At 39.0% G+C, this 14,768-nt stretch overlaps 1 protein-coding gene across 3 annotated transcripts in view; it reads left to right on the top strand.

The window, feature by feature from the left end:
- Window positions 1-2,237: 2,237 nt before the first annotated feature.
- gas2b (growth arrest-specific 2b) overlaps window positions 2,238-14,768 on the top strand; it is a 20,016-nt gene continuing 7,485 nt past the window's right edge. The window contains exons 1-7 of one of the 3 annotated variants that reach the window (XM_044206657.1): window positions 2,238-2,363; window positions 8,013-8,265; window positions 9,862-9,971; window positions 10,742-10,883; window positions 12,482-12,545; window positions 13,437-14,010; window positions 14,121-14,228. In XM_044206657.1, coding sequence (XP_044062592.1) covers window positions 8,043-8,265; window positions 9,862-9,971; window positions 10,742-10,883; window positions 12,482-12,545; window positions 13,437-14,010; window positions 14,121-14,228 — 1,221 coding nt within the window. In that variant the 5' untranslated portion in view covers window positions 2,238-2,363; window positions 8,013-8,042. Of the gene's footprint in view, window positions 2,482-8,012; window positions 8,266-9,861; window positions 9,972-10,741; window positions 10,884-12,481; window positions 12,546-13,436; window positions 14,011-14,120; window positions 14,229-14,768 lie in introns of all 3 variants that reach the window. The other 2 variants (XM_044206642.1, XM_044206649.1) reach the window with 2 other exon arrangements.

The raw sequence follows: 14,768 nt of genomic DNA, 5'->3' as shown, positions 1-14,768 counted from the left end.
ACACACACACACACACACACACACACACACACACACACATTAATATTCACAATAGCATAGGTCAGATGAATGCTAACCAGTGCAAATGAGCTGGAGGGCAGCAGGGAAGTGTACTGATGGAGGAAGAGGGGAGTGTCTGTGATAGACGTAGTGACATGGGAGACTCGTCCCCTGGGAGAGGGCTGCAAACGAACCAGCAGCCACACCTGGGACTTCATCACACACACACACACACACACACACTCATACACACACACACACGCACGCATGCACACACACACATACACACACACAAACAGGATGAATATTAGGGTTAGCTTCTGGCTGCCTCCACCACCTACCTGATTGAGGCCCTGAAGCTGCTTTCTACTAAGAAAAAAACCCTTATCCTTTTGAGGAAGTGCAATTAACACCCACACCATCCTGGGAGCAGTAAACAAATATTAATGAGCAAGAAATAGTAGCAGAGATATTAGTTGTCAGTACTGAGAATGACCCATTTTATCTCAATCTGATCTCGTAACAAGAAGGATCTGAAAGTGTTTTGCTGTTTATTTATTTAGTGAACAAAGAAATACCATTTTTTTGGTTAAACAGGTAAGCAGATAAGATATGGTCCCAAGCAGCTGCAGAAACTGCATTTTCGCTGGGTGTTAATTTGTTAAAGAATGAATTGGGTTTTTACCACTTTAGAGTTCCTATTGGAGAGCACAGAGTCACGCAGTGAAGTTCAACTTCCTTACCCAGTTGAAAAAAAACTGTAACATAAGCAGTTGTATAAATATGCATAAAGCAGTAGGCTATGTCATCTACTACGCATATGCAATCAACTGTGCACTAGTGGTACGATTAATTAAGGTTATTGCTAAGAATTCCACTGAGGCTTGTGATGCAACAATTACGTAATTCACTTGTGTAATTGGCATAGTAACTATATAATAATAATAATAATAATAAGAAGAATAAGAATATTACAGCCTCATATTTAAAACCACAGGACTTGAAAATGTCTTACTTTGGCACCACCTGATGGTAATGTTAACAATGACACCGTAGCAGACAACAACGCTTGCTGCTAGATCTCCTCCCCATCACTATTATGTCAGAGATCCTATAATCATGTGTTTTTTGCACATCATAATTTTATGGAATATATCTAAAACTTCTGGTGGGTCCAACGTTCACTATACGGCATTGTTGGTTGGTCAATCTCCTTTTTTTCTGTAAGGAGCTGCACAGCCTCTAGGGGACCACTCAGCTCCCTTCACAAAAAGTTTGCTAAAAACAAAAACTTCCAGTAGCATAAAATCTCAGTGCAGTGCCGACGTGTAGCTGAGCTGAAATGCTGTGAGAGCTCAGTACTTCTGCTAGCTCGTCAGTCAGGCTCATAGTTTCCTCAGGCAAATTAAAGCGACTGTTGATGCCCTCACTGCCACTGGTGCCACTGGTCAGCTGGTGCAACGGATTGTTACCATGGAAACATGGCTCCTTGTTGGGGCTAGGGTGGCTAACTTTTTAGACTTAAAATAAGTAACAAAATCAAGACTGGCCTAAAACTACAGACCAGTTTAACATCTCTCTCTGAAACTGGCCCCTTAATTAATTTATGTGCTTGATATGCTCTTAATTTATTCCCTCAATATGGATTTTTTTTAATTGAAATAACAAAAAACTTGTATTAAATTTACTTTAAGTATTGGCAGCTTCATGATATTAAATCCAATATAGTATCACCAACATTCTTATAATGCTCCTCTTTTTTCTTTTACTTTATTGAACACTTAACAATAAAAACAACATCAAACACAGCACAGAAGTCGAGACAGAAGTCAGACATTAGTGACCTCACAATGGACAAGAGTATTTAACAAAAAATCTGAATAAAATCCGTAGATCTAGTGTTTTAATGTTGGCTTTGAGTTTTTATGACGTTCCTACTGTATGGACCGTTTCATTGGAACTGTGTTGCTATGGAAACCAAGTTTACTTCCTGTTAGCTGTTGACATCAGCAGTTACTGCAAAAAGAAACACATCAATAAAGTTTAACTTGGGCCAAATTTGAATGGTTTTATTAAATCCGGACTTATAGTTTGCTGATAATATGTCGAATAAAATTTCCTGTTCGCGTTCTTAAAACGTGGCAAAAAAAAAAAAAGAAATCTTGACAAGTGAACAAACCGCTGTGATGTTTTTTTTTTTTTTTGTTCATTCTTACTTGTCTTCAGGACCCTACCTTGTAAGCTGACACCACAAACTTGCAGGCGTGTACAGGAGAGTTTGTTTTAAAAGTGACGGCAGCCTCCCCTTGTTACACTGTTGTGTACTTCCATGTGGAGAACCTGAGGGCGATGAACATCTGGCTGTAAGTGATGTGCGCGCGTGTGTGAGAGGAAAAATACGGGTGAGAAGATACTGTAAAGAAACTTGAATGAAAAGGAAATCTTTTGAAGAATCCTGCCGTTACTGTTTGCGTTTTATAGGTATGTTGCATGATAAAGTTACTTTTTATAAGAGTTAGGAATGTAATGTTATAATTGTTGCTGATAACAATTGACGGTGATAGATGATGATGATGATGAGGATGATGGTAAACGTTGTAATTATGAAAATTATGGATGATGGTAAACGTTGTAATTATGTAATTATGGTAAACGTTGTAATTATGAAAATGTATCTCCCTCATTAATAATGATTATTTTGCTGTATATACAAAAGTTTTTTATTATGTTGATTTTTATTATGTTGATAGTGTTTGAAAGCAGGTCAGTAACTTAACGTTTTTGTTAATGTAAAATGTTATCATCCTTTTTGTTTATGACAGGGATAACACAGCAGTTTCAGAAGTTATTATAATTGGTTTAAAATGATTCAAAAACTGATCAACATAAAATTAGTATTTTACATTGGGATTTATCAGTCATCCATGTGTGTTTTTCTATTATTTAACATCAGAACCACACAATTTAAAGCACGTTTTTTTTCTTGTTTCTTTCTTTCTTATTTTCTTTTTGCATGGTGAATATTATTCTGTAATATCATAGAATAAGATTCTACAATAAGGAGTTATTTAAAACAAAACAAAAAGGCTTGATAATTTTGCCATGCAATCCGATGGAAATATGTGTTTGAATATGAGTTTTGAAAATTAGTTATCACATAAGCGCTCTGTATATCAATGCAGAAACAAATCCTCCAACACGCTCCTGGTGTCTGACCCCTCATGGCAAAAAGTTGAGTCAGAACTCACTCAATGAACAGACTGTTCTGAGGTGATTATTGTTTATTTGATTTACCTCACACTAAAACAATCAATGGAATGGATTTTTTAAAATATTGGTGCCAAGATTGTATTTTATTGTGTTTCACCGCAGCTGGAGGACAGTAAAGTCTCCACTGTTCGGGGTGCGTAAATAGCAGCAGGCGACAGACCTTTCCATCCTGTGTTGATATGAGGTTTATTTAGTCTAGAAGCAGCTGAAGGAAAGCCATGGGGTGAGAGCACCACTATAGCTGAAACCAATACCTCAACTATGCAGCTGTATCCATTCAATACCTGTTCTTCATTCATTAGTTTTACATTACCTCTGTTAAGCTGTTACAATCATACAACTGACACCTGAGACAGCAGATCATTGACTCAAAGCTGATGGAGAAAGCTACTGCTGCGAGCTGTGCTGTTGGACATCCACTTGAAGTTATTAATCTTGATATTTTATGAATAGTTTTTTCAAACAGTTGACACAGAGAGTGAACAGACTTTGAAGACAAAAGCAGAATGCACAAGCCTGCAGGTTTTACAGTAACAGCAAATACTGAAATTCATGAAACACATGTTCCTGACTGAAGACATGATTCTTTCAGTGACTGATAGTTCAGTATTTTTTCCAAAGTAAACATGAGAACTGCATCTGTCATGTAAAGAAACAGGATTTTGTTAACTAGTTGTGAAGTTAGTTGTTTACCAGACACTGGAGACCACAGTGTTAGAGCTGTGCTGAAGGCCACATGCAGCCAAATCATCAATCACTCTGTCATCTTAGATACATACATTACGTGTTCAGGTATTTAAGCCAATGCTTCAACTCAGATCCATCATTTTGCACGCATTTTTCAGGTAGGCTGGTGTGTAATTTTAGCTGTTCCCCACTAACAGCCCGTTAGACTGTGAAGATGTTCGCTTTTATTGCAAAAACACAATTAAAGGCTGCAAAATACCACTGAAGCAAATCTCTGGAAGCATCAAAGGTTGTGCAAAGTAAATCAGGTGGAACAGAAACACTGATACATGCATGGGCCTGTGTGTGTGTGGGGGGGGGTTTACAGACATGGACCCTCAGCTACGCAGGAGTATAAAAGCCGCTAGTGTCTGAGAGCTCGGCCAGTAGGTGACCTTTGCCTTCCCTTCCCAGCAGAGCCATCCTGAAGCAGCGGTGTGAATATTGCACCTGGATGTTTTGTTAGAGACAGAGGCTCTCATGCCCTGTTGGTCAATCTGTAAACCAGCCTCAAACTATGCAGGCCACCCCCTCCACATGTACCTTGTCTCTGTCCCTCGTCTGCATGATGTGTTTACAAAAGGCCCTTTTCACTGTGTCCAGTTAGAATTGTATGTCCACAACATCCTCACAATTATCTCCCACAGCCTGAGCGCAGAATTCACTGACATACATACATACGTATACATATATTCGCCTTTGCCCTACTTCCTCTGTAATCCAGGGATTTGTCATCAAGTTTTTGCTGATGTAAGGCAACTTTACGACAAACTGCACTTGAACTTGTAATGGTAATCAGCTCCAAGGAGCTACAGGTACTTTAATGCAAAAACAAAGGTGGCATACAACTTTAAATGAGCTCAAAAAGCCAGCTGTTATGCTGCCTGTCTGGGACCCAAACATCTGCCCTCCAGATGTGTTTTTACTTGACTACTCTACTAAAGATAAAGTCTTTGTTAGATATAAGATTTTTATTAGCCATGCTAGCGGCAATTTCGCTCCGTCGGTCCACCACTTGGTTCAGACTGAAATATCTAAACAACTTTTGGATGGATTGCAATTACATTTTGTATGGACATTCATGTTGCCCTCAGGTTGAATTGTAATAACTTTGGTGATCTCTTCACTTTCCATCTAGTGCAATCATCAGGTAAAAATCTGAATTTGTCCAATACTTATATTATATATTATCATACCTGATTTATGACCAAATACCTGCAAAACTAATAACATTCTCATCATCGTGTTATGATGATGCTATCATGTTTAGTGGTAATTAGTAAATGTTAGCATGCTTACATGCTAAACCAAGATGGTGGACATGGTAAACAATATACTTGCTAAACATCAGCATATTAGCATTGTTACTCATGTTAGCATTTAGCTCAAAGCACAGCTGTGCCTACAGCCTCACAGAGCTGCTAGCATGGCTGTAGACTCGTGTTCAGAGCGACAATAGCCCTGCGTGAAAAAATGCAGCCCTCTCATTCATTTGAATGAGGATAGTCTGGCAACGCAGCGGAAGCAGCAATGCAGGGGCCTCCAGCAACACAATGCGACGTCATGCACTGCATTGGCCAATCAAATACGCACACATTCCTGGTGGAGTAACGTGAATACCTTATTTCCATGGAGCACCATTTGCGCAAGTAACATCTTAGAGATTACTTGTTTAGACTACATTAAAATGTGTGTTAACATGTAGAGTTTTGTAGTATTACCACAAAATATCTCTAAATGTTAACACAACAAAAACTGAAGCCTTAACATGGATTTTCTGGTTGCGGCCAATGAGGAACCCTGAATGAAGACGGTTGTACATATTCATGAGGATGGAGGCATTGTTGTGCATAAATTACTGATATGGGCATCTACACACTCGTTACAGGACCCTGGGTCCCTCATTGGCCACAACCAGAAAAGCCACATTAAGGCATCAATTTTTGTTGAAGAAATCTCTAAGACGTTACTTGTGCAAATGGCGTTCCATTCATTTCTGCTGTTTACATGTCATCGTCGCAAGGACAGATAGAATAGTTGCCTCCATGATAACTTTCCAGAGTTGTAAAATCCAATCTCAAAGTATTATAAACCTCTGTGCAGTGTTTTGGCATCTGAGAAGCCTAAATATTCACGGATCTGTTACTCAAACTGGACTAGATCCAGATCACATTTCATGTTTCACAAGTACCTGTTGAGTACCTTAAACAACATGCCCCCGCCAGCGCAACCCCATGGATTGTTTTAACGCAGGGTTGTTTTCGGTGTGAATGCCTGCTTAGTCTTGTTACTTTACAGTTAAACTTAAAGTCAGTCATGTGGCACAAACCGAGCCTCTGTCTGTACTGTATATTACCCAACAGACCCAGTGACCCACTGCACGTCTTGTCGTCTTAATTCCAGTTGATTACCAGCTAGTATTACTGGCAGTCAGAGCATGTCTCTGCATGGGGCTGAGCTTTATGATCGAGGCTGCTCTGGGAACAGGACAAATGAGCCATGTCTGCCAGGAGACTGGCTCAGGGCTGTAGCTGTACATCTTATTAAACCGGCAGTCAGTCAGTTTAATCCCTTGAATAATGATTATGTGTATTGTTTGGGTCTCTGCGTGGAAGCCCGTGTATGAAATTAGTTTCAACATGTATTGTTGTTTTTGTACATGTGCAAGACAGCTCTGTGTTTTCACACCCACCAATATTACTCTCAAAAACCATTATGTTTTAATTATTTATTGCTGTCTTAAAGGATAGCGTCACATTTTATTCAAGTCTTTCTTAGAACAATACACACCCAAACCTTGCGTCAAATAATAAGAAGCTTCAACAGTCAAAGTGTTTTTAGTACAAATTCCCTTTTTGTTTGATTATCCTTCATCACAGCTCAGCAAGGAAACATGTCTGAAACAGAAAGAATTTTAAAATGATGGTGACTTTGGAATAAAAATAATACCCATTTAATTTGGCTAACTCAGACTTACATTTCTGCATGAAAAGAGGACTGTGCATTTTGCCCCCATCTCTTGGAGGAAGGGATCTCTTTACAGACAGTATGAACAGGAGGAATTATTACAGCAACTAATAACTTTTTCACATATGGGCATGTGAGTAATGTTTTGACATAGACTCAAGAAAATGTGAACCTATCCTTTAAGTTAAGGTGGTTCATTAGCTCATTACATGTTTACAGTATCAGAATATTTACAAAATATCAAGAACATTTCCAAAAAGTCTTTGTTAATTTATTCAAATTCAATTTTTATTTACTTTATTTTATTTTATTTTTTCCTTGCCCCCCCTCATATTAGCTGCTACTACTGGTGGAGAGCACCCCGTGGTTTACGCATCAACAGCACTTGTATGTTGTTTCACTTGTTATTTCTAATGTTATGTATCTTAATGTTTTATTTTGCGAAGGTGTAGTCAAAGAAAAACTGGTATACTGTCCCAGTCATGGCAGTAGTTTGGTAGGTTCACCAGAGGGACTTAAAAACAATTAGGAAACACAGTTAAATGGTCAATCGTACAGGTGGCGGGGTACAGCTGGGTAGGTCAAAAGATTTGTTGCTAAATCTAAAACCAAACCCGAATTGTGACAAAATCATTTGTAAATTAAACTATGAATAAGACTATACTCCGTTTACTACAGTATATGGAAATAGCAAAAGGCTAAACATGAGCAAAACATGAGAACATTTAAATGAACATGGTTGATATCCCGTATTCAAGATCTCTCAGACTAATGTAGCTCTGTTCAGGACTGTTTCATCCACTGCGTGGGAGTGTTTTCAAACAGTACTTTTCTGGTTTTACAAGAGAAAAGACTTCAAGTATAAAGACTAACTAGTTGGTTTAGCAAATGTACGTCTGGTAGCGCACAGCCACTTACTTCCCTGCGCTTTTCTATGGAACCATCCGTGACAGTCTCCCTCTCCAGTGGATGAGACAGTCCTTAATGCAGAATGTCAAAATCAAAACCTAACAAGAGCATAAAAAATCATCTATTATTTGGTCCACCAGGGTAAGTCAAAGACCGATCAGAGCTGAAGCATGGACAGTGAACTAGGAGCGATGAACACCAGTCTTGACAGTCCACTGAGCCCGAGGCACCTGACCGGGTTGGGGATGAACTGTCTTCTTGGCCAAAAGTACAGACACTCTGGGCCTGGCCTCGCCAGTCCTCAGGAGTACAACCAGTGGCTGCCTTACCGCCATGACGCCAGCCTGCTGCCCATGAAAGAAGACCTGGCCTTCTGGCTCAACACCCTCATGGGTGAGACAGTTTTCCTGATCCTCATGCCAAACTCATGTTAATTCAATTCAATTAAATTTAGTTTTATTTATGTGGCGCCAATTCATTCAGTTATCTCATTGCACTTTTCCTATAGAGCGGGTTTAGACCGTACTCTTTGTAATATTATTTACAGAGACCCAACCAATCCGACTACACTGTCTGGATATCAGCTACAGTAAAAAGATTTCCAGTTCAAGAAATTACTTAATTGTAAAAGTCTGTAAAACTGGAAACATTACAAAATACACACAGATGTTTTGAATTTGTGTAGCTACATTAACATAGAGAATGTCAATTCAAAACTTTAGTATAACATATTTAAGGGATATTCACAACGTTGAAACATCACTTCAGGTTATCACAGTTATCTACAGATGAATGATGCTTTGACAGTTTGAGTTTGGAACTGGGGCTTTTATTTAGGAATAGGAAAAAAGCTGCAGTCACATTAAACACACATTAACCTACTTATTATCCCAAATCCTTGAAATACCTCTCGATGAGGGAAACTGTGGCTGGGAAAGGGATGCTTCCTCCCACTTTACTGCATTGTGAAGGAAAACATAAAAGGTCTGCACATGCCACAACCTGTTGGAGGGTATCTGGAAAGTGACAAGACTCCAACATGATGAGTTTCTGACTGATGCTACTACAAAAAAGGGGGGGGATGTCAAAATTGCTTGTGGGCCAGAGGGTTATGTAGGTTTGGAATCAGAGAAGTTCTTTGGATGTGTTAGGACTAAAACATTAAAGCATTGTTTGTCACTTCATAGCTTTTCTCATACAAAGCATTCCAGTGGCTACATTTGGTATTTTGTAAAACCATATATCAGAAAGAGATTTAAACAGTAAACAATGTTGTCTTCCTCTTGATATTAAGGTGCTATGCAACAGGATTATATTATAAAAGATATGTGATTACCGCAATATACATGTAGATTATATCATGTGTATTTAGGAAGGTTTACAAGCTCATCAACCAAGGTGTTACTGTTTTACAGATTGATAAATATGGTAGTAATAGGGCTCATAATTTTTTGTTTCATTTTTCTAAAGATTTCTGTGAATTTGCACATTTTTTATATTGAAAGGCAGCTGAAAAACTTTTTACGGAGCAAATGTTTTGTAGCTTCACCTTTACTTGATGATTTAGAGAGACCCCTCTCAGCATAATTAGCAGCTCTTTTGCATTTTCACCTCACTTTCTTCTACATTTCTTATCAGCATTATTCTGATCTTTCCTCACCTTTAGAAGACCCTGCTTACTGAAAACTATAGTGGACCATTTTGTCTCTTGCTGTAAGACAAGAAAAAAGACAACTTTTTGATGCATTTGAGCTGATAAATGTATTTTATTGTTTTAAGTGTTGCCTGCTCTTTTCTTTTTTTCTTTTGTAAAGCACTTTGAGCTGCATTTTGTTTGTTAAATGTGCTATATAAATAACTTTTTAAACTACTCCTTTGGGAAGATCTGGGTATTTTTCTGTAAAAATTGGCAAAAAGCAAAACGATGAGCCTTGTTTAGTAACTATGACTTACTGTATATAATGCTGTGTTTGTTGGTGAATCCTCCAGGTGTGGACCTCACAGCAGACAGTCTGATGGAGAGGTTGGATAACGGCGTTCTCCTCTGTCAGCTTGCACAGCTGCTCCAGGAGAAGATGATCCACACCAACAATGGCAAGGTGCTGCAACAACACAAAGTCATGCACACATTTCCACACACAAACATGCAATCACAAATACACAAAACTGCATCATGCAAGTCATTTTACTCTACCAAAAAAAAACAAAAAAATGGTGAACAAATAAATGCAAACTCATTTTATTTCAAAATTACTGTGATTCTACGAACCTGCTTAAGTCAAGATGAAGATGTCAGTTTTTTTTCGGAAGTCGGAACCAAGTTCAGTGAACTGCAGGATAGGTGCTTGAAAACTTGCTTGAAAGTTTGTTACAGGAAATGTTTAAGTCTGAGGATGTGACAGGTAAAGCTCACAAAGGCTTTAACCAGCAAAATCAGTTCAGGTCTGAGGTTGGCGTCATTATCTGGTGATGCATTCAGTAGTTGGCCATGTCCGTTCATGTTTCCTATTACTTAGCCAGCCTCACCTTGCACGAGATGGTGTTCCTGATTTGTCCTCCATATACACACACAAACCATTTGGTAGAGGGACGAGCCTCCTCTCTCTCCTCGCCTGTAGCTATCACTGTAATCAGTGTATGACTATAATGGATATGTTTTAACATGCTGTATTATTAGATGTCATACGTGTTGTTTATCATGACAGTACTCTGAAACACTGACACACACGAACCAATATCAATCCATGTTTGTGTTATTGCAGAATGCACTCACTACCTCTGTGTGCATGTGTGTGTGTGTGTGTGTGTGTGTGTGTGTGTGTGTGTGTGTGTGTGTGTGTGTACGTGTGTGTGTTAAAAACAATCATAGTCCTTGACGAGAAGAGTGATCCACTGGCGAGTTGATGCAACTTCTGGATCGTTTTTCGCCCGAGACAACACTGCCAACTTCCTTTACTGGTGTCGAAAGATTGGTGTTGATGAGGCTTACCTTTTTGAGTCAGAGGATTTGGGTGAGTTAAGGAGCTTTCTCTCTAAAAGCCTCAAGTGAATCATGTCATGCATCACCTGTAGTATGTTAGTGAACTAAAATCTTTAGACTCCGAGTTTCACCTCAATAATATAACAAGTCACAAAAAATGCTTCTAGACATTTATGTATTTGTGTCAATGCTGTCAATTGTGGTCTATTTGTTGTGTGAGAACATTATGTCCCTTATATTTCTTCTTTAATCTTTCCATTCCTCCTCAATTGCGTTGTGTTTAGTGACAAATCTTGTCAACCTCTGTCTATGTCTGAATTAATGTGATGAACTCAGCATAAAGTGTCTTATTTGTCAAAAGATATTACATTGGACATCATTTGTTACTTGTGTTACATTCAGTTTAATTGGTATTATTGGTGATTTACATGTCTTTACTTTTAAAACTCAGATAACTCAGTGCCTTTTAATTTAAAACAGGGTCACTAAACTAAACTAGTCTACTGTTTAAGGAAATGAGTACTTAAGTGCAGGGGAATTTAATTTGGGTATGGGATAGGGTTATTTAAAGGTGGTGTTTATAAAAGTGAGTATTTTATTCTTTGAAAGTTGAATTTGTTGCACAACTCAAAGCATATTAGAATAAACCAGTCAGAAGCAAAAGGAATATGGAAAATTAAGATTTCAAGATGAGTCACGACGATCAATGTGACTGTCAATGTGATGATTATACGTTTCTATATTTTCAGACTCTCTGTATCATTTCTCACTTCTGTATGTATGATGCTTTGTGTGCCTGAGGAGAAGACAACTTCCAGTCAACATGCTAACATGGTTCTGTATCATTAAATGTACTCGTCTTTATGCGCTTCTTACTCGGGCATGTCTACGCAAGGCGGCAGATTCGTGAGAATGATAATGTGCAGGTTAATCCCCACCAACAATACCCCCTCTCCACCCCCCACCCCTCTGCATGCAGACTAACCCACTTCACTTGGAGAGTGAACTTACTGTACTTTGACAGGCTTCAGTTAAGTGCCTCTGTGACATGAAGGCACAGATGATTATTCTTTTTCTTTTCTCTCGTGTCCTTTTCTTACTGCAGCCATGATGTAATGGTGGATCTCAAATACAGGTGAATGAAAATAAAATACCATTATTGATAGTGACATTATCTCTGCTCTTTTTGTTGTTTTTGTTTGTTTCAATCATGAATGTTGTGGACTTTTAGAGATTGTGCACCACATACTGTAGTTGTACATACCTTAATGCATGCTCAACCAATTGTCATCTTAACTAATTAGGACTTTTTCTGGGCCAAACGGGGTGCACAGAGTCCCCTTTTTAAATTATAGATAATGGACTGGAGGCAGGAGAGGCTGACTTGTTGATGAAGCTTCCATGCCCTCATGCCCTCAGCTACACATTCAGAGCCCACAGGAATTCCTGCTCAGCTTCAAAGATAGAGATGCACACTAGAGTACCTCCTGAAATGTGCCCTCTCTGTTGAGACTGCAGCTCCTGTTTTCTATTGACACAGAAAGAAGTTTATCTCCGGAAACATCTTTCCTTTCAGATGAGTGACTTCTTTCTCCACCCTCTTTGTTTGTACTTTATTCATGTACGAAGTCCTCCACAAACAACCGCGGGAGGTGTGCCTGTGCCTGATGGAGCTGGGACGGATTGCAGCCAGGTAACTAGAAAAAAAAAACAACAGCCCCGCCCACATGGTACAGCTCCTAAAAAGTACATCACAATTGAATCATTATGAGCAGAAAACTCCTGCGCTATTTTCCGTGGGTTGCAGTTTTCACCACACAACAATCATGATGTCAAAGAAAGTGTCCTTCATCTGCTGACAAAGACAAAATACCTAAAATGTTGTTTTTTTACGGCCAAAGATGCAACATGCTTGAACATTTGAACCAATAGTGAACAGTAAAGCATCAGTTTTCTGCTGCAGTGGTTCCCAACCTTTTCTTTCTCCCACAGCCCCTTACAGACACACTGAAGTAACCACCCATCATGTTTCAAATGTGTTCATTTGAAATTATTTTAAACTGGATGTTGTTTAACACTGTTAATAATATAAAGGTTTATAATGTTACAATATTGCCTTGCATACAACTGAACTGTCAATGTTTAGTTCAATTTGTTCATGTTGCAATGCTGGACATTTCAACCATTCCTACTTTTAGCCATTTTATTTCAGCTTGTTCAGTTCAAATTTCTTTTACCTATTTTACCATTTATCCATTACATTTAGCTAATTATTTCAACTGTTTATCCATTAGTTTCAGCTGTCCATTTCAACTGTTTATTCATTAATGTTACTTTTAGCTAACTCTTTCAATAATTTATCCATTACTTTAAGCTATTTCAGTTTATCCATTATTTAAGTTGACAGATGAGTTGACTCAATATGTGGATTTATTTTTCAAAATCAAATACAAATTAGTTGAGCTACTCCACAGTATTTCTGGGGTTCAAGTGTCCCTGATTGGGAATCACTATTCTCTACTGTGATTTAGCGTTGATGTATCCTCTCGATTGCTGATATATTTTTGTTAAACCTTTCTTTCAGGTATGGAGTGGAGCCTCCAGGGCTGGTGAAGTTGGAGAGAGAGATAGAGAGGGAGGAGGCGGGGTGCTTATCGCCATCATCCAGTCTGTCCCTCTCCTTTTTTCCTCCTACATCATTGTATTCACCATCACAATCATCTCTGCCCCCAGCCCCCTCTCCTCCTCCTCCTCCACCTGCGCCCCTCACTCCAAGCACAACCTGTCCGTCTGAAACCTCCGCTGCCTCCCTCGCCTATGATCTTCCATCAGCCACAACAAGCCCAGTGCCTACATGTTTATCCCCTCCTCAGACCTCCCTCTCAGCCTCTAACCCTTCTACAACCACAGCCTCAACACAAACACCTTTGTTCTCTTCATCCTGCACCACTAACACATCTGCTTCAACTCTGCTGTCAGCACCCTCACCAGGCCAAACCCTGGTATCCACTGCCAAAGTCTCCTCCACCACAATAAACAACCACACTTCCACAGCTACACTTCCCATCACCTCCGCATCTGCAGCCCCGACTCCTCGTTCCTCTTACAAATCCACAAGCCGGAGGAGTACAGGCACCAACAACATTTTGGATGATATTGTATGTCTTTTATTTCCAGCAAAATGAATCTTATTTGAGCTTACAGATGGTAAAAGGGGTATACTGTATGTTTGTACTTGATTTGCCAATCTCTGTCTAACCTGTTCCAGGTGAGAAACATTATCGAAAATCCCCCCTGCAGCTGTCCTACCAGGTTCCTTGTTGAGAAACAACCTAAAGGCTGCTACCGTGTTGGGGATAAAGTTCTGTATATACGGGTAAGTATGTTCACGCTAACCCTGTCACCTAGAAATTATATACTACTAATTTACAACAGCAAATATATTTTGAGAGACACAATATGCCGCCCGGATTACATTTTTATCAACATAATGAGGAAACGTTGTTAATGAATGTATCTGTCAAGTTACAAATTATTAGTACTAGGCGTATTTGCAAAATGTTCACTGACAACATGTTTCCTTGTATTGTTTCATTCACAGCAACGAAAGCATGATAAAACTTTCTTATGGTTATGTTTGGGCACTCTATGATGGTCTTGGGTAAATATTGAAAAAGTTCAGACTTGAAGCACAAGACAGGTCTTATTCACTTTATTAACATTTACCGGAAACCACAATCCTTCTTTAACCTTAACCAAAATCCTTCTGTTGCCTAAACCTAACCTACATTATAAACCAAACCCATTGAAGATGCGTCATAGATGATACAACACATAATAAGATGTGAGGTGCGAAGGCCTTCAGGTTATTAATCGACAGCTGAGTCAGCAACAAGTGCAGTGTGTGATATGCAAT

This window comes from Siniperca chuatsi, linkage group LG1, assembly GCF_020085105.1.
Source record: "Siniperca chuatsi isolate FFG_IHB_CAS linkage group LG1, ASM2008510v1, whole genome shotgun sequence".
Taxonomy (NCBI): Eukaryota; Metazoa; Chordata; class Actinopteri; order Centrarchiformes; family Sinipercidae; genus Siniperca; species Siniperca chuatsi.
This window is presented reverse-complemented; position numbering and strand designations above follow the sequence as displayed.